General features: G+C 44.7%; 1 protein-coding gene across 2 annotated transcripts in view; it reads right to left on the minus strand.

Moving 5' to 3' along the window:
• Nucleotides 1-881: 881 nt before the first annotated feature.
• LOC147441683 (tRNase Z TRZ1-like) overlaps nt 882-23,693 on the minus strand; it is a 135,927-nt gene continuing 113,115 nt past the window's right edge. For both annotated transcript variants that reach the window (XM_086483239.1, XM_086483238.1), the window contains exons 6-8: nt 2,006-2,074; nt 1,303-1,377; nt 882-1,237 (exon numbers count right to left, since the gene is read on the minus strand). In XM_086483239.1, coding sequence (XP_086339365.1) covers nt 1,163-1,237; nt 1,303-1,377; nt 2,006-2,074 — 219 coding nt within the window. In that variant the 3' untranslated portion in view covers nt 882-1,162. The remainder of the gene's footprint in view (nt 1,238-1,302; nt 1,378-2,005; nt 2,075-23,693) is intronic.

Genomic DNA, 23,693 nt, shown 5'->3' on the forward strand with positions numbered 1-23,693 from the left:
TATCACACTGCACAGAAAGCTTGATTCCCTTAAACTGAGGGAGAACAGGGTAGCGAATCAGTTGCGGTTTGGTGCAGAGAGTGACGCGTGCGCACACTTTGCACTGCAAAGGCGCCTGGAAGCTTTATCGGATTGTTGAGGCCGCCCGTTGCTCAGTGGGTCCGGAAAGGTGAGACGAACCTTTTCCACAAAAATCCCTCCCGTTCTAGTTTTCCACGCAGTCTGAACTGCCCCTTAAGGAGCATCATCAGGGCAGCATAGTTCAGCACAACATAAAATTAATAAGCATAATACAGTGTTCCACAAGATATTCGATCTTGGAAATAATAGGAGTTGATCAACAAGACAATTGGGAAAGAACGAACCAACAATTTCCATCATCTCTGTGGAACACATTCTGTTCTACTATCTTCTAGCTGGTAAAACTCACCCAACGCACCATATCCCATCCTCCACATTCTGAGATCTTGCTTCAATTGACAGAATATTTCCAGCTGAAAAGGATCCTCAAATCATCGGATCTCCTGAAGTGATTACTCCATGTCTTCCGCACATCGAGAGAAACTCTGCAGTGATACTTAGCTGGTTGTCTTATGACCTCATCACAAGCCGCCGTATACCTCTTGATGGTTAGCCAAGAAAGGAAAACTATTTGGTAAGAAGTGGCCAAGTTCTCTCTACAAATACCCACGCTCTTAACTCAAATAAAGGTTTGTATCCTCGTCTCAACACATCAAATGTCTGGTTGAAGCACTCCCTTACCAAGATACACACACACTGTTTCTGAACCAAAATGACCTAGAATTCCATACATAACCTGTCACACTGTTGTGAGTCTCTGTACGATGGTGTTTACAGACCACAGGGAGAAAAAGGGGCAATTCTCAAAAGTATTCATATTTCCGCGAAAACAGTAATACCAGGCCTTGATAACCTCTGTACAAAGTAAAGATTATAGTGCTTCTTCATGATTGAAGTCTTCAAAACTAAAGGGGTGTGGTGTCGGGAGTATTGAGCGTGACAATAAACGCTTGAGAAACTAGTTATTAATGCAGGACACATCACCATGAATTCGTCTTGCCACATCTTCCTTTACTAGGGCACCCTTCGAAGCCCCATCTGAACAAGTAAACTTGTAGCTAAAAACTCTAAAGAAGAATGCTCACCATCCCTCAAGAAAAGCATAAGATCGTTCTTGCAACCTTTTTGGTAAGTTCTTTATTGCTGCTTGAATTTCCTACAAAACAGATTGACTTTAGTGCTGAGAGATTTTGTTCCTACAATCCTAAAAATACATCAAACCTCAAATGTGTGACGCGCTGAGAAATGTATGAAGAGAATGCCCTTGTTACAAAACCTGTCTGACAAAGCAGCGACCTGTGTACAAGGGACAGACATAAAACTTCACTCAAAGATCGACAGAAAAGTGCTTATGCACACAGAGATGCATGCCATCACAAACATGCACATGCAGATTTTCAGAGTCAAGAGGATGAAAAAGCAGCTACTCACAGCAATGCTTTCAGTCTAGGCCTACTCCGTCACATTTTGTGGCGGCCAGTGGTCCAAAGGATAAAAATTCTAGCATCACTACTTATTGCATTTCTGAGGGCTTCCTAACTGTGAAAAGCTAGCTATGAAATGTAATTTGGAAAACATATCTCAATCTGGAAAGGTGCAGACAAATCCTACTTTTACAATTTCTCATCGCTTGCATGATTCAAAACATACATACAAACAATACACATTAGTGAATGATTGTATGTACATAAGCCCTCTCACAATCTCAAACTTGAAAGGATCAGACACAAATGACCTAAATAAAAGTTCCCTAGAAAAGAGTGACTTTAAAATCAAAACACCACCAGAAAGGAGGCATATTTTGTTGAATGTTCCAAGGATTTCCATGATAATCAGGTTACCGTCTACTTCAACTAACAGTCTAAAACAAAATATCTCCATGCCTCAAACCAAATGCTTAAATGAATGCAACAAGACATGTTACCTCAGATAAATGTGTATGGCCATACTCACGAGCATGCTCCACGGTCATGGAATCATCGACAAAGGTAGCCTGCACCATGAGAATTGCTTGTTATGAAACAGTAGATTCTTCTATCCATTGAAATACAGGCGATTATAAAGCCAACATGACTAAATAGGGCTTTGAACTGTTAAAAGAGCCAGCTGATTTCTCTTCAACTTTTATACACACTTCCCGCCTAATCTCTTCAATTGAATGATCGAGTAAGTCTCACACAGTGGCCGAGTGAGGGAACATCATTTTTTCCTTCAAGCCCTTAAGGATCTATGCCCGACCAAGTAGTTGCTACAATCATGAGAGTGGAGAAACTTGTGCTAAGCTGCAAAAAGAAGTCACTCTTGGAAGGTTTCTCTTCCAATATTGTGCGTGAAAGATATCCACCCTCCATGAGCCAGTAACAAGAAAAGTGCATCTCCCATAGTGAAGATATATTTGGGTTTCATGAGATTTTAAATTTTTTAGAGAGAATGGGAGGCCCCAAGGAAATGGTTAATACTCATCCCATGAGTCTGTTGAGTATGTGAGATCCTAGGTCTACTTGAGAGTCACTTTCAAAGGGTTGCAGTTTTTTTATAAAGAAGGCAGCAAAACCAAGACTTGCACAGGGTTTCACTACTTTGGGAACACTTGAGATACAATGTGCAAAACAACAATATCAAGAGCCATGTACAATACATAGTTTGCCAATTGTCTGGAGGCCTCATAAGTGAGCCTTGGGAGCCTGGCTGGTCCCATCTCCTTGATCCAATAGAGAAAGGACAGGATCTTGAAATAGAGCCTCCACTGCCATGGATGGTACATCAAACTCTGCTCTGAATACATCATGTGGCACAGATGGTTTGCTGTGGGGTCTCTTTAGTCTGCTCCATGACAGTGTATAGATAAAGCTAGTGTCCAGACTAGGGCTGCATACATTAGCGCAGACGTCACCAACGTGTCAAATGGCAGGCACTTCATACGTTCCTCCTCAAAATGTACTTGAGTCAAGACACTAGCTCTTAACTAAGGCTAGTGAAGCATATGCACGTGTCAAACGTCTTGGAGGCCTAATATTACATAGGGAACCTCCGTTCCCTACTAGTAAAAGTGATCCCCAAGCAGACATATGAATCAGAGACCTCTACCAAAAAAATGGCACACTACCAAAGCCGCCCTACATACACACACCCCACCGTGCAACTACAACAATGGTCCCATTATGTTATGTCCCTAGACATCAGGATGTGCACCTACAATATGTCCGGCCAATGTGACTGACCCTACGTGTGAACGCACCCTTAATTGAAGGGAGGTTAAGAAAGGTGGTTAAGAAGTCCTACAAATAGGACTGAGGTCTCATTTGTGAGACATCTTGTGTGATCACCACACTTGGACTCTAGGCCCTTGGCAACTCTACCCACACCCCCGCTTGGTGTGGGCTTGTTGGTATGGGACACTACAGGCTCCCAGGCTCGGGGGTGAGCCCATATTGGCTCTATGGCTAGGAGTTAAGTATGGCATCCGCTCTCTATGCTTGTCTTTGTGTGAGTATGGCTTGTGTCGTGTCTTGTGTGCATGATGGATCCATCAAGAGACTAACATTGGTATCAAGATTCAAAGCTTCTTCCCGCTCGTACATACATCATGGTTGTAATAGACTTGGACACTCCAAGCCGAAGATCTACAACAACACACGTGAGAGAAACTGGAAACAACTGAAAATAGAGGAAGAGAGAAAATGAGAGACGACACGGAACAACGGAGTTCTGCACCTAGATGGACTGGCCCCAAAGATTGGTGCCCCTTCTCGGTATTTCTTATGCTTCTCAAGGTACAATGTTCGAGGGTCCTCCTCTCAGCGCTCCCACACAAAATTGAGCAGAAGTGAGCCCCGGTCCTCCAATGAAGGCCCTTGGACTCAACAGCAATTACATGAAAAGCTGCAGTTCTAAAAGCATCAGGTTCCCAAAAGCAAGGGCCCCATGGTTTGTCGGTACGTTGTTGCCGCGTCATCATGCTGTCGCAAAACGCGTACGTCCATACGGCCTGCCACATCATTAGCTCTACGCAAATTTTGGGCCCCTTGGCCAGGTACGGGCTAGGTTTGTAAGCCTAACTTCTTTTGGTCCCTTTTGTACGGGCTCTGTTCTTTAGGCCATGCCACGTCATCATTTTGTGACATACCCCCCTCTTGAAAGAATTGTAATAGCCCTCGATTACACCTGCAAAACAAACATAGGACAATAACTAGTTTAGTAGACACTGACTCTAAGTACTGACGTACTAGACCACATACTCTGTCACAAACTGGTGATGTGGCAGGCCCCCAGACACACACCTTACTGGTAGAATTTCGTAAACTGCGCCGACAGGCTGACGTGGCAAACTGTATGTAATTTCTGTTGACTGATGACATGGCAAATTTTTGTAAAACGTGCTAAGCTGCTGATGTGACAGTTTGTGGATCTCCGCAAATTACACTGGTTGATTTTTGGCAAGCTTTTGGGTTACAGTTGCTTTTGAGTTTAAGAAGCTTTTGAGTTTAAAAGATTTTTGGGGCTCTGCTTTTGGGCATCCCTTGTAAGAATAAATAAGTCTCTTGGGCCTCATTACTCGGAGCATCTGGACGCAGAGTCTGAGTGTGAGTTCCCGCGGACTCTTGTACTTTGCACACAGATTAATATAAAAAGAAATACCGAAAGGGGCGCCAATCTTTGAGGCCAATATCTCCTGGCACGGAACTACGCCGGGCCGTGTCGTCTTTTGTGAACTGTTTTAAAGTGAATCTCTGCTGTGTCACGGTAGACTCTTGACTTGGGGTGCTCGAGGTTTGTTACAGTAGTATCAAAGCGCGGCCGATTTCTCTTCTACCGGGAAATCCGATCCTTTTTGTTACCATATACATGTGGTAGTGATGTGTGTGAACACACTAGGATCCTCGGGGCATTTTTTCCCTCTTTAGGATATTTTTTCCCCCGTGCATTGTATATACGCCCATTACTCTAGGGCTATCTATCTTTCCATTGCACACTAAGTAACACACTCTTTGTTGTGTGCCTTGAGCTTCCTTCGTCTCTCTGCAACCCTAACTCCAACAATTGGTATCAGAGCAAGTTGTGTCCTCCCGGGCTTAGTCGCCAGCAGCTCGAGCACACGCCTGCTTACTTTCTCTGTTTTCTGTGAGCTTTGGCAAGCGTTTGCAGGTCGACAAAAATTTCGGGATAGCTACTATAGCTCAGTCTGCTCAGATTCTGATTCGGCCTCATTTCGACCTCCGTTTCCACTACAGCCAGGTCTGCACAGGCAATTTCGTCATTTTGTGCAGAATTTCTGTCAGCGCCAATTGCTGCATAACAGGTCCCATGCGGGTTGTACTATATAGCACGTGATGGTCTCACTCAATTTCTCCGCATTTAGGGCAGTTTTCAGAGGTGCAAGCATTTTCCATGGCTGACAACAACATAGATGTGTTCTAGATGTTTGTTGTTGAGGACAGATTGGATGGGGACAATTACCCTATGTGGGCTTACATGATGCAACATGTTCTTATGTCAAAGGGCGTCTGGAATATTGTGCAAGGCATTGATGTGCGTCTTGGTTCTGAGGATGTAGGCGATGTTGAGGATGTTGCAGGTCTTGCTGCAAGGATTGCTGCTATTAGAGTTGTTTTGCCTACGGCAGAACAAGCTCGTTGGGATGTAAAGGATGCGTAGGCTTATGCGTTGATTGCGTTGTCTGTGAAGCGCACCATTACTCCTCACGTTCGTTCAGCGAAATCTACAAAACAGGCTTGGGATATTCTAGCAGGTCTTTATGCAAGCTGCAATGAGGCTAAAATTGCTTTGCTGCGTAAAGAGATGGAATCGAAGATTATGCATGAGGAAGATGATACGGACACTTTCCTTGCCGGTGTCGAGGATATCAATGAGTAACTTATTTCTGCAGGTGAAGTCATTTCAGACAGCTCCCTTGTGCAGATTGTTCTTGATGCCTTGCCAGATTCATACCAGACTTTTGCTAGTACTCGGAGACTGATGATCCAAGGAAATCTTGAAGTTGTCAAGTTTGATGCATTATGCACATTGCTGTTGCAAGAGTCACTTTCTAGAAAAGACAGGGCGGGAAACAGCCCTAACCCGGCCCATGATTAAAGTTGCTGAAAACTGAGACCATAAAGATGAAGCTCGTGTCGTATAGACCTCCGTAGAGTATCCATATGCTTGATTCCGATAGTAGACGAGAGAGTTACAAGCTTTCGAAGTTGGGGTATCTCTCAAAAGCTCCAAAAAAGCTAGTCTCTGTAAGCAAAACAGATGTGCAAGGAATTGCAGCTATTAAATGGGGGATTTTTTTGGCTTTTATCCCAAGGGATTTTCTCTCTCCTCTTAGCCGACATGATTCCCCTTGTAGTCCTCTTTTAATTGGCTCATTTTCGGCTTAATTTGGGTAGAAAATGGCATGTCGGCCACTTTCTGACCAAGGAAAAGGGGGGAGGGAAAATGTCCAGAGGACCAAAAGCATGCCCAGGCGACTGTCCAGCTGGTGGGAACCCAAAATGGGCGGCCCCTCTCTCCCCCAACACCCATGAGCCCCCATTAGCAAGGCAAGAGAGCACCATTTCCTCTTTGATACAACCTTAGGGGGTACCCACTTCTCCCTTTATACCCTCCATTTTCCACTTGCTCCCCCCCCATGTGGGATTACTTCATTGCCACTTGGCACCATCCTCCCACTTCCCCACTTAAGCACATAAATTTCCTCTTTTGCTCCCCACCGAGCAATCTTGATGGAGATGTGGCGGGTGACTCCGAGTACCGAATGCGACGCTGTAAAGCCCGGCTCGGAGCTTATCACTTCAGCCATTTCTAGAGAACTTCGACTACACCTTTTCTAATTAAATCTATCAAATCGGCCGACTTGCCTTTCCTCGCATGCATCCGCACCCACTTTCTAAGTAAGGAACCGCCCATTTCAAATGCATGTAACTCATGATGTATGAGTCCGATTCACCGGCTATCAAGCACCGCTAAAAATACTCATTGAAAACCACCTTTTAGAAGTTCGACCAGCCCGAAACTCTTGCAAATGACTAAGTAGAACCAAGCCTTTATACATAAATTTTACAAGAGCACTCTGAAAACTCAAAGCATTATGTACATCTATGTACTCGAGGCTAGTGAGCAAGCTTTTTAGCATGGATTAGGGACTTTCTCTTCATCCAAAAAATGCCTGACATAGCTTGCCAACCCCCCCTAGCCTGCTTGATCATTCATGACAAGCAGAGGTGTCTAGGGTGAACAACTGCTGCATCTCATCCCCAGAAACCTCATCCACATTTTCAGATGTTTCCACATAGTCTCCTTCTATTGATAGCAATTCATCAGTCATAACTGTCATCAAACGTGCCAGATACTTCTTCAATCTATAACCATTAACACGATATTTATGTTGTGCACCATTTAAGTCTGCTAACTGATATGTGTCATTTTCAAATTTGTTTACAACAATAAAAGGACCTTCCCATTTGATTTGAAATTTCTTTTGAAAGGTATTGTCCAATTTACTATTGTATCGCAACACCAAATCACCCTTCTCAAATTTTTTTAAGGGCAGTTAAGCTTCCCCATAGGACGTTTCCTAGCAAGCTTCATCTTGAGGTGGTTAAGCATCAAGGGTGGTTAAGCATTCCGTCTATAAATAGGTGCCGATGAGCGAGTGTTATCACTTTGTTCACCGCAAACACACTCTCTCTCTCTCTCTCTCTCTCTCTCTCTCTCTCTCTCTCTCTCTCTCTCTCTCTCTCTGTGCCCGCGCCATGCTCCAACGCCAGCTAGAGGACATGCAGAAGCAACTATTGGAGATTCGCACCATGCCGGTCTAGTATTTGCCGGTGGCCATAAGCACTTTGCCTCTTCAATTCCATCCGGACCCCTTCAAAGGGGAGCAGAAGAAGTGCGAAATGGACCGCCATTGACTCTTGGTTGGCAAAATGGACAGCCTACTTTGATTTATTTCTTTTACCAACACCCAGCCTATCAATCAACAGACACAAATCTTGTTGCACGGCAGACCTACACATGGTGGACAAGATTACGTCCTCAACCGACGACTTGGGCAAGTTTTCAGTTGGTCTTTCGCGCTCGCTTCCTGCAAGTAGACAATATCAAATGCTACAAGAAACTGTTCAAGTTGAAGATGGAAAAGAAGGCTTTGGACACTTAATTATAAGAATTTAAGGACCTCGTCCACTGAACGAAGGCCTTGGAGGATCCAAAAGTGATTCTACACATGCTTTATTTGTTCAGATTGCCTCCCGCATTCCCAAAATGAGGTATTGCGCAATCATGTTGCATCATTGGAGGACATCTACTAATTTGCAAAAAACTACTACTTTGGCCATGTCTAGGGGTGGCCCCGGGATGGGGGAGACCTCTAACCGCGGCACTTCTACGTCAAAGTTTTAAACGTTTCGCTCCATCAACAACTTCAAATCGGTCAACTGCACCTCCATGGAAGAAATTTAAGAAGGATAGCAAAGGCAAGGCTTTTTGTGCTGAAGATCAAACGAAGAATTGATGCTAGGATCATCAAACCAGTCACATCCGCGGCGACAAGGATTGCTCAGATCGAAAAAAGAATCCAAGCATCTCCGTACTGGCAAAGACTTCGGAAAATATCATTGACGAACGAGGTACTTTGTCTTATTCTAATTCAGAGATTTTTCATGTTAACGCACGTAGATGCTAGGGTTGTCTGGTCAATAACTATTTTTGCCCACATGATCTTCTCTACGTGCACTAATGGATTTATTTGACAATGGCTCTACTCATAATTTTATTTCCTCTCGTGTGGTACAGGATCTTAAGCTCCAAACAGTTTCCGCATGCCCTCCCTAAACCCTCTATTTAATCCTTCCTTGTTTGAACCCAACCAACCAGCTTAGTTCAAGGCACCCCTCCCAGAGGTGAACCATTCCATGGTTGACCCTACCTTCAAGCTCACATAAACACCAATGACCATGCTCTTTAACCTTCTCCTAAGCATTAAAGCAATTATTGAATTCTTTACCAACACAACAAACTCTTGTCAATCTTAGCTTTATCATAGTCAATTTCTATCCAGCTTTCAATAAATAAGTAAAGATAAGGGTCCCCTATATTATTCAAGTTTATCTTTAACATAGGGACTACCTATAAGCATAATCTCATTTCCTATCTAGAATGGCAATCTAAACACGATCTCTCTTTGAACACTGATTACGTAGCCCAACCTTCCTCTAAAGAAACCCTTGTTCTTACCCAAGAACATAGCTAGATTTGGCTCCAACCATGTTTGTACTTGATTAAACGAACCTTGATGTCCTCTTTGGGCCTTAGAATCCATAGTTATACCATCTCTTAGTATCCTTTGTTTACCTTTTCGAGCTCAACTCTTTACTATTCACTCAATGAATTCTTTCCCTTCTCATAAACCTTTTTAGTTTATCTTACTCTCTTGACTCCTCCAAACCGTTATCTTTGACCTATTATAGCACAATGTCGTGTTTAAATTTAAACCTATCCTACATCGTGCTGGAACCTTTTTTTGTAGCATCTATTCAAACCATCTTTGCTTATACAAGAGAAAAGTATACACTTATTTCTCCCATCCTTTTTAGCATGACACTTCTCCTTTTTAAGCTCTAAGATTCTAGCCTTGAAAACTTTTGATTCCTAAATTTCTCTTGTATCTTTGCAGGCCGCTGCCCTCCCTACCCCCCACCAGAACAACCTTAGTACGTCCTAATGCCTCCCTTCCACAAACTATAATCTATTAAGCCTTTGATGCCGTTTGAGAGACCCACTCTCCCTTTGATCCTTTAAGATCCTTTGTGCCAACCACCATCTTGGACCACATTTCTCTCTAGAGATATCTCAAGGTTCCAAAAACTTTCTTGAAAGACAAGGGAACTCATAAAATTGAGACACCTTAAGTGGTTGACTGCCTACCATCAATCAGTACCCATCGTTACATGCGTGTCGACCTACCTAAAACCTTAATCCATGTCCAAGCCAAGAACATATTCTCCCAATTTTAACCTCTAAAATCGTCTTCTTTTCAATGTTCCTTGCCAAAATTGTGATCCATCATTTTGCCCTTACTATCCCATCTTATGAAGATTTCTGAAATTTGTGAATCAAGTTTACCTACTCTAAAATCGTCTCCTTTTCAATGTTCCTTGCCAAAACTATGATCCCTCATTTTCCCTTACTATCTTGTGCGATCGAGGATATCTCAAATTTACCTACTCTAATTACCTACTCAAGTCTGGGATTTAATGTCCTAAAGTTTTGTGCGACTATCCAATTAAACCTCGAAGTTTGAAAACAATCTTAAAAAGCCTTTTCTTAAATCCTTGACAATGACTCCTCCCCTTACTCCTCCAAGCTCAAACCTATAAAAGCCTAAGAGAGGTTGTATCAATTGCCTCAATGAGACCTAGTAAGGGTCGAAACGCATTGGCCAATATTAACACACTCTTTCTTTCTCTAATCATGTTTTTAGTCCTTTTACTTTTCTCGCTCTTATTGCCTAGGAAAGTCCCGCACGCTTGTCTATTTATGTTTACATATTAGGAGTGATATTGCACAGATGTGTGCTCCTTTTACACTCTTAAGATTGGAGACGGGTAGATATGAGGGTATATCACTTGAACTTCAACAGAGGAACGAGGGGAGGTTGGACAAGCCCTTCTTTTCTGGGTTACCTGCCACTCTTCAAAAACACAGATTAGAGAGATCGACACGCCCAAGTAGTCTTGAGTTACATGCAATCTCAGACAAGCAAAAAAATAATTATGTGGTTCTTTATGGCTTAATGGCCCTTAACACAGGGCGATGAAGACGAGAACGATCCACGATGGACTAAGAGTGGGAGTGGCTAATATGTCTGGGGCAATCTGATGCTTGGGCTGAAATCTGCACTTTTCTGACAATGAAGCTAGGGCTGAAATTGGAAAACGCTGGGCTGATTCTACTGTTAAAGCTTGCGATGGGCTGATGGCTGAAAAAACGCTGAAGATGCTTGTGCTACGAGTACTGGATGCTTGTACTGAGGGTACTGACTTATGCTTTAGGAGTGACCCCTAGGGTCACTTATATATGGAATTAAAGCTAGGCCGGGCACTGTCAATAAAAACCGACGATTTTTATAATGCTGGCTAAATGTCACTTATAAATAGGTTAATAACTCGCTTATAAGAGATGCTTAACATGTAGGTAAATACCTACGTTGGGTACTAATGCAACTATATAGGAACACTCCCCAATGCCTACACCTAGCAGACGCTGGCTATGCTCATGTGCAATTAGAGGGTGTGCAACTAATCTAAGTGCCTGGACATGCACGTCCTATGTACAGGCTCACAAGAGTGCCCGAACACTTCCTAGGTTGTCCTAAACCCTAGAGCTAGGAGTTACAACTTGTCTACATACACATAGGGTTAGATGTGCACGTGACATTGTGCCATGGGGAAAGGGGGTCTAATCCAAGTCCTCTTGTGTCTCATTTCAATATGTCTGCTCTAATCACCTGATTTCGCTCTAATACTTAGGTTGGGCAGTCCAAATTGTGCTCAAAGAGGAGCAATCTAACAATATGCGTAATATGCAATCTCACCCAAGTGTTCGATTGCGTATACCAGTAGTGTCTATCACCTTTGCCACTACCTACATGAAGGACGCTAGTGTTGATTGTGAATATCTATCTCGAGGAAGTTCCCACAATCTGTGGAGGAAAGTCACCGCCAGTCCTCAACCGCCATAGAAGCCACACCCATCTTTGCCCTAATATTGTCATGCGGAATCAAGGCCTTTTCCCTGTCATACATGATATCATCACGACCCACGAGTCAACCAAGATAATCAAAATATGCTAACTGTTATTTCGCCTCTTCAAGTAGGGTTCCACAAATTACTTCATCCATAAGTGCCCTGTAAATATGTTATTTCCTACGTTGTCAATGGGGTTATATCCTACTTCATACAATGGGGTAGAGAAAGTACCTTAGACTAATTCCAAGTGGGAAAAACTAGGGGAAATTAGGGACAATAGAAAGCCTTAAGGACTTAAAGAGGGTCATTCCCCTCATCTCTCCATATGCTCCCAGCCACCATAGCCCTCTTTGTCTGGCCCATCTTGATCTCCTAACGGTTGTCTCTGTGTATGATAAAGGCTCGGTCCCCAAATACGCTCGAACCAAATACAGCCTAGAATGCAGATGCAGTGGGTGGCCAAACCGGGAGACACTAGCCATACAAGCAGGCCCTAGGAAAAGAGCTTTTTGGCAACAGATCATTGCGTGGTATGCTTCAGATATAACAGCATCAAGGTACATTCCCAGCCGGGGGGGTAAATCAAGCAATGGCAAAGTGCTAGGTAAGTGCCTTCGAGCATATCGAAGCACCTTAGTGTTGGGGAAAACTGATGATAGACCGGATTGCCTTGCATTGTACATATTTCCCATAGTGGTCTCGTACGGTCCCGTATGTTTTGTACACGTAAGACGATGTGCGGTACTAAACGAACTAAAAAAATTTATGATGTACGATGATGTTATGTACGTTCAAAATAAAAAAAACAAATATTTCTTAAGTAAGGCTTAGGCCTTAAAGATACTTGACATTTGTACAGATTACAATTTACAATACTACAATGTAAAGAGTCAAGACTCAAAGACTAAAGAGAATGAGCATTACATAAACCAAAATGATCATTGATAAGTAAAGAGTCAAGACTCAAGATAATACCAAAAAGTGGAGGGACCAAGGGCTACAAAGTACTCAAAAAGTGGCACACCATAATAGAAAGACTAAAAGGTACAGTCTAAAGTAACTAGTCTAAGAGCTTCTAGTCACTAGTCACTAGTCACTAGTGCTCTCATCATCTTCCTCTTCCGAGACTTGCTCATCAACATCATCCTCTTCCTCACAAGAGTCGAAGGGTGACGGCTCATAATCTCCATCACTAATGAGATTGCCTTCATCATCATACTCTGGCTCTCTAGGCTCTCTATCCTCCATAGTGATGGCCGCCACACAAGAGCTGCTTCTGGAGCCTCGCCGCACATAGGTCCTAGGAGTCTCCGTGGGTGTTGTTGATGCTCTGCCTCTACCACCACCACGGGGAGTGGAAGCCCTTGCACCTATACCTCTTGTAGCCGATGTAACTCCATGGATGACGACCTTCTTGCGTGATCGTGTGTGAGAAACCCGGCAATCAATCTCCTCAAGCTCCAAGTAGAGCTCACGAAATATCATTTGCTCCTCAGGGTCTTGCTCTTTGTTGACACTCTTTAGAGTGTCAATCGAGAGTGTCAGCTCATCCACGTTGAGCTATTTGACATTTACAACATTGGACAATGAAAACATAATTAGTATATTCAAGCTAATTGAAGACTAGAGTAGACTATGTAGTATGGAGTTCCGGCTTCTTGTAAGCCAGATGCAAGAGAGCAGCAAAGTAATTGATCCGTCTCTTCATCCAATCCCACCGCTTTTTGATTAGGATGAGAATGTCGTCTCTCTTTTGAGAGTCCTCGAGGTAATCACTACAAGGAGAGAGAGGAAATGTATTAAGTAGAGAAACAAGCATGTAAATATATAGAGAATATATTATGTAACAATAAATATCTAGTTATACTGTGTTCCATCAGGAGCCCCATCTAGGATTGTAGACTTCTCAATCTCCTTGTAAGCTTCCTTTATGAAGTGCCATAGAAGCCCAATAGTTGCCCCCTCCATGTCAGTCATGCGGAGAGCCTTGTACAAGGGCAAGATGGCAATGACAAGACCCTTAACTTCTTGCCAAAACTCCTCCCGGAAGCAAAGCCGTTGGATGGCTTTTGCATCTTGTTGTGAAGCGGCGGACTCTCCATTCATCTATTCCTTGAACTCATCGAAGACCATGGTCTTTTGTATTTTGTTTTGCACATCATAGAGCCGCTCGAGAAGTAGCCACATAGAGGCAAAGCGAGTGGCCGATGGCTTCTTCAACTCAAGGTCAGAGTAGGTGCGGTAAATTGCAAGCACCCTCACTTTGCCATTGATGAAATTGATGATGGAGAGTGCTTGGTTGAAGATATCTTTCACCCAACCTAGCTCCCCTATATCTTTAAAGAGAAGGTCAAGGCAATGAGAGGCACATGGAGTCCATACTATGGATGGAAAATTCTTCTCTAGCTTCTTACTCATTGCCTTGCAATTTGAAGCATTGTCGGTAATAACTTGCACGACATGCTCCGCACCAACCTACACAAGAAGCATTTGTGACAGAGAGTTAAAACTCAAAAGTTAAAACATAGGACTCATTGGCAATTGCTCAAGACATAAAGGCGGTATTACCTCAACAATGGCTTTATGGATGTGCTTCCAAATGAATGCCCCGGTCACTTTCTTCCCTCTCAAACCTGCATCCACTGCCCGCAAGAAGTACGTGCCAAGAGGACAAGACACAAGAATGTTGATGATGCCCCTCTACTTGCGGTCGCTCCATCCGTTGGAGAAAATAGATCATCCATACTTTGCCCAACCCGCACGTACGGGCTCAAGTGACTTGTCAATCCTTGCCCTCTCTTCATCTAGCTCATTTGTTCTCATGTCGTGGTATGACACACCCGTCCACCCTTCGCATGGACCAACCACGGCAATCGCTATGATCATCCTCTTCCATCGCTCCAAACGAAGAATGTTGATAGAGAGATTGCATTCAATCACCGTGCGGGCAATCTCTATTTCCGCAATTCTTTGTCTCTCCTTGAGGAAAGACAAGGGGCCGGAGCATCCACCCACTGCTTTAGTAGAAAAGCTTGCTTTGCCATCTTCGGAGGCCGGCCACCATCACTTGACGACGCCTTGGACTTCTTGGAGATGGAACCACCATCACTTGAGGCCGCGGTGGCACCGGTAGCCATGGACATAGTTGGAGAGGCCTCTTCCTCCGAATTGGAGCTATCAACATCCGGTGACACGATCTCTTCCGAGGTTACTCTACCCTTGCGTGTCTTCAATGGAAGATACTTTCTCTTGCATTCTGCAAGGATATCTTTGGGGATATTAGGACATGGGCCCACTTGTCCTCCCATCTTTGTCAAGTGGATGATGAGACGGGTGACGAAAGAGGTCATACCTTTTGGGCAATATTTGCACCACCACTTGCAAGCATTTTGCTTGCCCCCCACCCGCTCAAAATAGCAACAATGCTCTCAAAGGCTTCATGAAGAGGAGGGATTATGTAGTATGTAGCTAGTAGTATGATGTAACAATAGATGTGAGAGAGAGAGAGAGAGAGAGAGAGAGAGAGAGAGAGAGAGAGCACTTGGAAGCATGGGGTGGGGGTGGGAGAAAGAGAGAGGGAGACGTGAATTATGAGAGCTTGAGAGGGAGAGACCCAAGGGAGAGAAGATGGAGAGCTTGTCACTTGAGACTCGAGAGCTTCAATGGGAGCTTGAGGGAGAGAGACCCAAGGGAGAGAAGATGGAGAGCTTGAGCCTTGTCACTTGAGAGCTTCAATGGGAGCACATGGATGATGAGAGCATTGAGAGGCTAGAGCTTGTAGCTTGTAAGTTATGTTGGAGAACAAGGTGGAGGAGTTGCTTAAATAGATTATAGGAAGAGGAAGAGCATGGGAGAGGGAGAGCATGGCAATGGGCATTGGTACATGCCCCATGGTTGCAGACATGCTCCAAAACGGCTCCCTAAACGCCCACTAACGTTCACTATCAACGTTCAAAAACTACTGCCAACGGTCATAAACTGCTACAATTTTCGACCGAACGGAACACGTCAAACCGAACGGTACTAGATGTTCCGTACGATGAACAAAAACTACCCTGATATTTCCCTATAATCAAGTGTTTACAAGTTAATCTTGAGACATTCTGGAGTATGTCTACTTTTTTGAACTCACACCTAGCGGTTCGACGCCTTCACGATATCAATGCTACATATTTCTTCTTGACAACACAGCGCATGCACACACAGATACGAGCACATGCAGGCAAACAGATTTCATTTGTGTTCCTTCAAGTTTTTGGTAAAAATTCTTGGACATGAGTGCTCAGTGATCCCATATAAAATGAGAGAGAGGTTCTAAAAGATAAGGCGACATCATTTCATCAAGTTACTATCTTGCATTAAGTTTAAGGCTGATACAACAAATGCATGGATCCACCTCTACATGCTTGCTCTCTTCGGCACACATACCACCTGCTTACCTTGAACCCATTAAGCTTACTCGGGATTGTATTAGTACCTGGAGATGATATTCCCCTTGTTGTGCTTATGACACAGCATGAGGAACGCTTTACCCCTCTTGGATTGCAAAACAATGTATATGTTAGGAGATCTGAGAGTTATATTAACGTCTTCCAAAAGCCATGTTGGTCTAAGAGACAAAGCTGTGTACCATGATGTCCATGTCCATATGTATCATCATGGAACAAAAGATAATGAAAATGAAAGTACAAGGGTAAAATGTTGGGTAGAGCTTGTCACGAGTCTGTGGCAACATTACTTGTTGATTTCTTTTTGGGAAAATTTTATTTGACTTGTTTTAAAGCACCACTCTAGAAATGCCAATGCCCGAGTCGCATGGTGTGAGGCGGACAGTGAGAGTCTAGGCCGGACAGCCAGTGAGCACTGAAGTTGGGCAAATGGACTAAGGTTAGCCACGGTGGGGCTACGAGTGTAAATCACCTGATAGCTGGCCTACATTGCATTTTTCGATGTGGTCACAGTGGTGATTGATGGTCAGATGACCAGTGTGAGTGCAGTGAAAGCATCTCCTAAAAATTAGGAAACTGCTGTTTTGGACCTGAAAATGTGTTCGTGTCATTAGCTCTGGAATGACAAGGGGAACATTTTATTGCTCTGCTGCCAAGTCAACTGATGTACCAGTTGAGATATTTTTAGCCAAGTTGGCCAAAGTGAGAAATTGGGCGAGGTGTCACTCTGTGAGCACTTCTGCCACTCTGGGCGAGTCTACAAGAGAAAGGGGGCACCATTTTCAGCTGCAGGCGGATTGCAACAGGTGCAAGAGCTATGGAGTGCTTCCTTTCCCTCTTATACATAGTCGGGTGCCAAGAGTGATGCCCTGCACGCTACGCACTGCTCTCTCTCCCCCCTACGAGCAGTTATGTTATGCCCCTCAAGTGGGCTTCTCATTTGATCAATGTACAGTTGTCTGGGTTCATGCACGATTGCTGAGGCAAGAGCCTCTTGCACAGGTACTGTATTAGCTAGTGGCTAATCCCCCGCAGGTATAGGTGAATTCAAAGAGGTTTCACGTGCGAAATCTCGTCCAATTCAAAGGGCAAGTAGCCCTACAAGTGCGGGAGCTCGAGGACTCGCTACGGATACGACCGGCACGCGAAACGGAGCCCGAAATAGGGAATTACAGCCTGCTGTGTATTTTTGCAGGTTTAGGGTTTCGGCCCTAAACGGTCCCTAATACCCCCAAGAGGTTCGGGGACGCGAGGGGACCACTGTAGAGGTGATATGGCGCATTCTCGGGGCTAAAAACAGAGAATTCAGCGTGCTACAGATTCTCGCCAGGTTTTGCAAAGTGTCCATATGCGTTGGGAAAGTCATCTATTGCGTGGGGATACTGACTGTGAAGCGTCCTAGTACAGTTATGCTGCCGAAATCGAGCCAGAACAGATGGAATTCAGCCCGGATTATGCGGGACAGCTTGTAGGAAATCACAGGTTCTATTCCCTCTGTTAAAGAATAAAGAAATACCGAAGGGACGCCAACCTTTGGGGCCTACAGGTGTCGCTGTTTGCTTGGAAGCATTCTAGCTTCCTGGCTGTGCTTTTGTTTTGAAGTGTAAATCCATTCCCAGTTACAGGTTCCTTTTAAGTCATTGCTTTGTGTCGTATAATCAAGTGTTAAAGAATCGGGTGAGAGCTAATGTCTACCGCCCTACGGGCCGGTTTCATGGTTCCGTCTCGCCGGGACAAGATCACTTTTTCCTTAAGAAGTGAGCCTTGGTTGGTTTCTGGCGAAGACACAAAGCACAGGAACTTGGAATTACACTATGGCTAACAGGACAGACAATGCTAGAGAAGAGGGTTCCTCTTCCCAGGGTAGACAGGCTATTCCTTTACAGCATGAAGTTGGTGAGAGTTAACGACCGCCACTGTCTACGCCTTTTGTTCGTGTGAATGCACAGCGAGAATAGGCTCAAGGGTTCATGATTGGGCACTTTGAAGAGGATGCGTTCATGACACAATTAGTTGCTGCTCTGAATGTCTTCACTCAGTTGGTGCAGAATCCCAGTTTTATGGATTGTCTGCAAGCACATTAAAGTCACATCAGGCAAAGGAATGCCCTCAGCGTACAGAGCCCGTTGAGGCTCAAGCCTAGGTCCCCCATGCGACTCAACAGGATAGGGAGCATTCACATGTTGCGGAGTCACGTCAGGCTCCTAGACAGGTCCCTCTTGTCCATGAACAGGTGGCGAGGATCCCTACTCCACAGGTTTTGCCAGTTCAGCCCCCCACCTTTCAGGGTCAAAATGTTGCATTGAATGGATAGGGAACCAATCTCCAGGCAATGCATCAGGTTTTTCCACCACCCACGGTACATCCTGGGTATTTCAGGGATGGATCCGTGTTCCAAAGTATGGCTGGTTATGCGCTTGGAAACTAGCAGTACATGCCTGGAACAGTGTTTGGGGGTATGCATGGCATGACGCCAAACCCCATGTATGGTAACATTGGCAAGCAGCAAGGCTTTCATAGCAATCAGGACTAGTTTGGAGTGCTACAGGTCAATTTTGGCATGGCTGGTTTTTCTGGACAGCAGCCTTGGCACCTTTGATGCAGAATCTCAATGACCAAGGGGCACAGATGGTCCGTACTACAGTCCCCATGCTGCAGACGCTTCCCTATGACAATTTGGTGCCAATAGAGAAGCCAAAACCATACAAAGAAGGAGGTGCAGCAGTGAAGTTCAGCACCTTTAGCGGCTTCGAGGATAAAGCAAAGGCTCTTACTTTCCTCCAGCAGTATGATACAGCTTATGCAAGAGGGAATTTTACGGTGTCGTGCAGCTCCGCTGCCATGTAGAGAAAAAGAGCAGAGAAATGCAAGCTAAGCTTCTTTGAAGCCTACACATTTACTGAGCAGTGATCAGGGCTTGATAACAGGCCAGGTTTAATGATTAATGTATGCCAGATGCGGCTTAAAAGGGTCAACTGACGCCTTAATGATGCTAAAAAAGACTATGCTTGAAGTGAGCACAGATGGGAGTTTATGGTCTAGAACTGTAGTGCTTGAAGTGCTCTACCGGCCTGTCTTTACGGCTCGTCGCTTGGAGCTACGGTGAAGAAGTTAAGGCAGTTCGAAGTTTGAGTCGATTGCAGATCCGTACCGAATTGGGCAACTGCAGCTGAGGTGACAAAAATAAAATGAATGCATGGGCTTGAAGTGCTCACTTTGCGGAGCGCCTCGATCTTTTCAGATCAGCAATCGGAGTTACGGTTGCCAAGATATGGGCAGTTAAAGATTCACCGGGGGCCGATTCCGTGCCAAATCGGTCCGCTCGGTCGGAGTGCCATCTGAGAATTTTGGCCTCCTCAGCACGGTTTGTATGCGTTCTATGCAGTTTGAGAAGTCTACGGCTTGGCAGGCAGAGTCCGGTGTCAGTTGCGGGTACTATTGAGCTGGATAATTTTGGCATTATCTGAGAAGCTGATACAAGTAATAAATAACCGAGTGCAAAGGAAATGTCTTTTACCAGATGCAATCACTTATACATCCATCTTGAAGGCTGTGTCGAGGAAAATGGCAACAACATTCATGATGATAATATCACTCAAGGACTGCTAAAAATGAAACCTGTACTTGGTCGATATGCATGTTAAACGTGATGCCGTTACGAAAGCACAAACAGTGCTTGAAGAGCTTCGTGTTCGGAATGTAATCTCTTGGAATGCATTGACTGCGGGGTATAATTACCTGGGCTGGGCCAATATGTATGCCAAATGTGGTGCCCTACAAGGGCATAAAGCCGCCGCCCAAAAGGCTTAAGGCCGCCCAACTAAATGAAAGACCAAGTGGCTGCCCAAGGGGGTATGGTCAAAGGCTGCCCGCCCCACGAGGAAAAGGCCGTCCATTCAATTAAGAAGAGCCATGTGAGTGTAAAAAGGGAAATAAAAGGGGAAAAAGAAAGCATGGTGGAACAGCAGGCGACGAGCAACGAGCGTGGAGGAAGGAGAAGAGATGCGCAGGCTGCGCTGATGCTCCATTGAGCGCGAGCAAGAGACGAAAGGGGAAGCTCTCGCCATGGCGCTCCCTTTCGGAGCCTGTGCCGGGGAATTTCATGCTACTCGATGGCCTGACGGCCACGTGAGCAAGGGAGTGTTTTTACGCCTCCCTAGCAACGACGGCGCCGTCGTTGCTAAGGGAGGGGACACTCCATATATAGGACAATTTTAGGGCATGCAAGGAGGGCAATCAACGAAAGAAGGCAAGCCAACGAGGGCAAGAAGAAAGGAAGGAGGAGGGTAAGCAAGAGAGCGTTCTCTCTCTCTCTCTCTCTCTCTCTCTCTCTCTCTCTCTCTCTCATACAATCAAGGCGCTCTTTCTCTCGTGCTTGAGAGAGCAAAGAGATCGAGAAAGAAAAGCATCCGGGAAGAAGGGAGAGGAGGGAGTCGATGGGCAAGACGGGGATGAGCTACCTCTCTCTCGCTCTCGTCCTCGAGCTTGAGAAGCATAACGGGACTCTCTCGTCCTCGTACCGGTGATACAAAGCAAGGCTTTCTCTTCCTCTCTCTCTCTCTCTCTCTCGAGCATGAACGAAGGAAAGGACCAAAGATATTTCTCTTTCTCTCTCTCGACCCTTGAGAAGAAAACAAGCAACGAGCAAGGAGATAACAAGCATCAACGAAGAAAAAGGAGAGTTGTTCGAAGAAGAAGAAGAAGACGAGCTTGTGCAAGAGAATCCTTCGAGGCTTGAGCAGGTAAAGGCAAGAAGAAGGGATTGCAAGCAAAGGGGGAAGAGTTAAGGTTTGGCAAGAGCAGGTAAGGTAGATCTTGGCAAGGTAAAGAGTGAAGTTTGGCAAGAGCAGATAAGCAGATTCCGGCAAAATAAGGTACTCAAGAAAAAGAGAGTCGAAGGACCAAAGGCGATCAGAGCAAATGGATTAGAGGAGACGTAAAAATTCATAAAACGGCAGATAAGTAAGTGCAAGCGTACAAAGCAGGATAATTAAGAACTACTGAAGCTTGATGATTGATGTAGTGAGTAGAATTGAAGACTGCAGAATCCACGGACATTTGAAGCAGATGAAGCAACATGAGGAAAATTTCCATAACCGTCATCACCTAGAAATTGATTTAACATTCTTTTAAGTCCGGTGTCGTTAACGGCCCGATTAATTCTGTAAAGCGGGAGCCTAAACTCCTAGTTAGCAGATGATCCAAGTGACGGTGCTGTTAACAGCCTGCCTTGGCGTAAGGACTAAGTTGTACTCAAGTTAATAATCAATTAATTGATGATTGCGCTGATTGGTAGAGCTATCACTTGTTCTTGTTCTCGCTCTTTCACACCTCCCACAGCCAGAGGCCCGGCGCCTACCCGGCTCACGTAGCGAACACATATCCCCCGACAACGGAGGCCTCTAAAGTAAGGAAAGCTGCCACTTTCTGAAAGGACAATGTGCTCACATGGTGGACAACATTGTTAATGCAAGGACAGGCACCCGCCACTTGGGTTTACTTCAAGCGAATGCTTGCATCTGCTTGGCTGTCAAATGAATTTGAAGCCGATGTCATGACAGATTGACACCAACTTACTTCGGCTACATGCAAGAGTGTAGACGGCTGAGACAGTTTCACTAGGTGGGAACGCTCTCTTATGAGACGGGCAGTGAATCAGTCAGTAATTACTACGGTAATTATCATGGTAAACCCAAGGCATATAAATAGGGCCCATTACATTGTAATCGGGTTAGCATAATCGTGAGCATAATCAGGTTAGCATTTTGGTGGCATTTGTTGTACTTGAGTTGTCAATCATTGGCAGTTGTTGTCGGCTGTACTCTATCTTGCTGTTCATAAGCCACATCATACTCATTGTAATCTTTCATCTGTAATTCCAGTTACAGCAGTATATTCTAGTTACACTTACTCTGTACTCAGTACTCTGAATCTGAATCTGAATCTGAATATCATTCTCAGTACATAGTCTGGTTCTTATTCCCGTAGATGTATTCCAGTTCAGTCTCTGTTCCTTTGTCCAGTCTACTGTCTGAACTGATACATTATCAGTAGCTGAAATCTTCTAACACTGGAATTAGCTATCTCAAGAGATCAGCTCCAATTCCATTTTGGCGATCACGGTGGCTAGAGCTGAAGCTGATTGACAAAAACACTCTTCTCCCAGTTGAAAGCTCTCAGCTACAGTAATGGCACCCAAAACCAGTCGTGGTCGGAAATCCACCATCCATGTTGATCCTATTCCTGAGGAGTTGGAAAGAGAGTCTGACCCTAAGCAAGAGAGGGTGACTGACACTGAGGCTTAGGAGGAGCATAGTCCTTGATGAGACGCAGGACTCACAGCATTCCAGTCACTCTAGACGCAGACGGGCAGAAAGGGAAGCACGGAAAGCCAAGAGTTCTCGGTCCAGGCAGGGGGATGAGGGTACCAAAGGAAGTAAAGGTAGTCACCACACTTCTAGCAGACAGGCCAGAGAGGACACTGACACAGAGACAGAAACAGATATTGATTGGGATGCCGATACTGACAACTGTAAGAAAACTCCCAAGCGCCGTTCAGAATCTAAGAAGAGAAGCGGCAGAACTAGTGGTAATCGGAATGATTACACATCTTCTCTGAAAATTTCTTTTCCAGTATTCAAGGGAGGCAAGAAGGATGATCCTGACGTTCACATACAAGCTTTTGAGCAATATGCTGAGCTGAAGAGTATTGATGAGGATGATTGGGGGGAATACTTTCCGCAAACCTTGAAGGAGGCAGCGAGAAAGTGGTACTACCATTACCCCGCTTGTCAGCTTAGATCCTACAACAAACTCCTTAAAGCCTTTAGACTAGAGTATTCCGACAACAGAGGTGATGAAGATATCCTCTGTGAACTGGATAAGATCAAGCAGCGGAATCTGTCAGTCCGAAGTTATGTGGAAAAAATCAAGGAGCTAACCAGGCAGTTACAGGAACCGCCATCCGAGAAGCGGTTGCCAGCATGGTTTCTGAATGGTTTTCGAAGCAAGAAGCTTAGGGAGCAGGAGGTACCAACTCCAACCAAGTAATTCAATGATCTGGTACAATGGGCACTAAAGTTGGAACAGCAGGCCAAGAAGGAAAAGGGCCATAAAAAGAGAAGATCCAGTAGCAGTAGCTCTTCTACTGAGAGCTCTGATTCCAGTGAAGTGTCCAACAGCTCTAAAGAACGGTCCAAGGATAAGTCAAAGAAGGGATCTTGGACTAAAAAGATTGAAGAGATGGCTAGGCAGATTGTCGAGATTAGCCACACTAGACAACCAGTTCGGAAAATGGAGACTTGGTGTTCGAAATGCAAATTCAAAGACCATATTTCCAATGAGTGCCCACAGTGTACCTACTGTAAGGCCTTTGGTCATTTATGGAACAATTGTGGTATCAGGATTCAT

This window comes from Adiantum capillus-veneris, chromosome 15, assembly GCF_014529385.1.
Source record: "Adiantum capillus-veneris isolate H3 chromosome 15, ASM1452938v2, whole genome shotgun sequence".
Lineage (NCBI taxonomy): Eukaryota > Viridiplantae > Streptophyta > Polypodiopsida > Polypodiales > Pteridaceae > Adiantum > Adiantum capillus-veneris.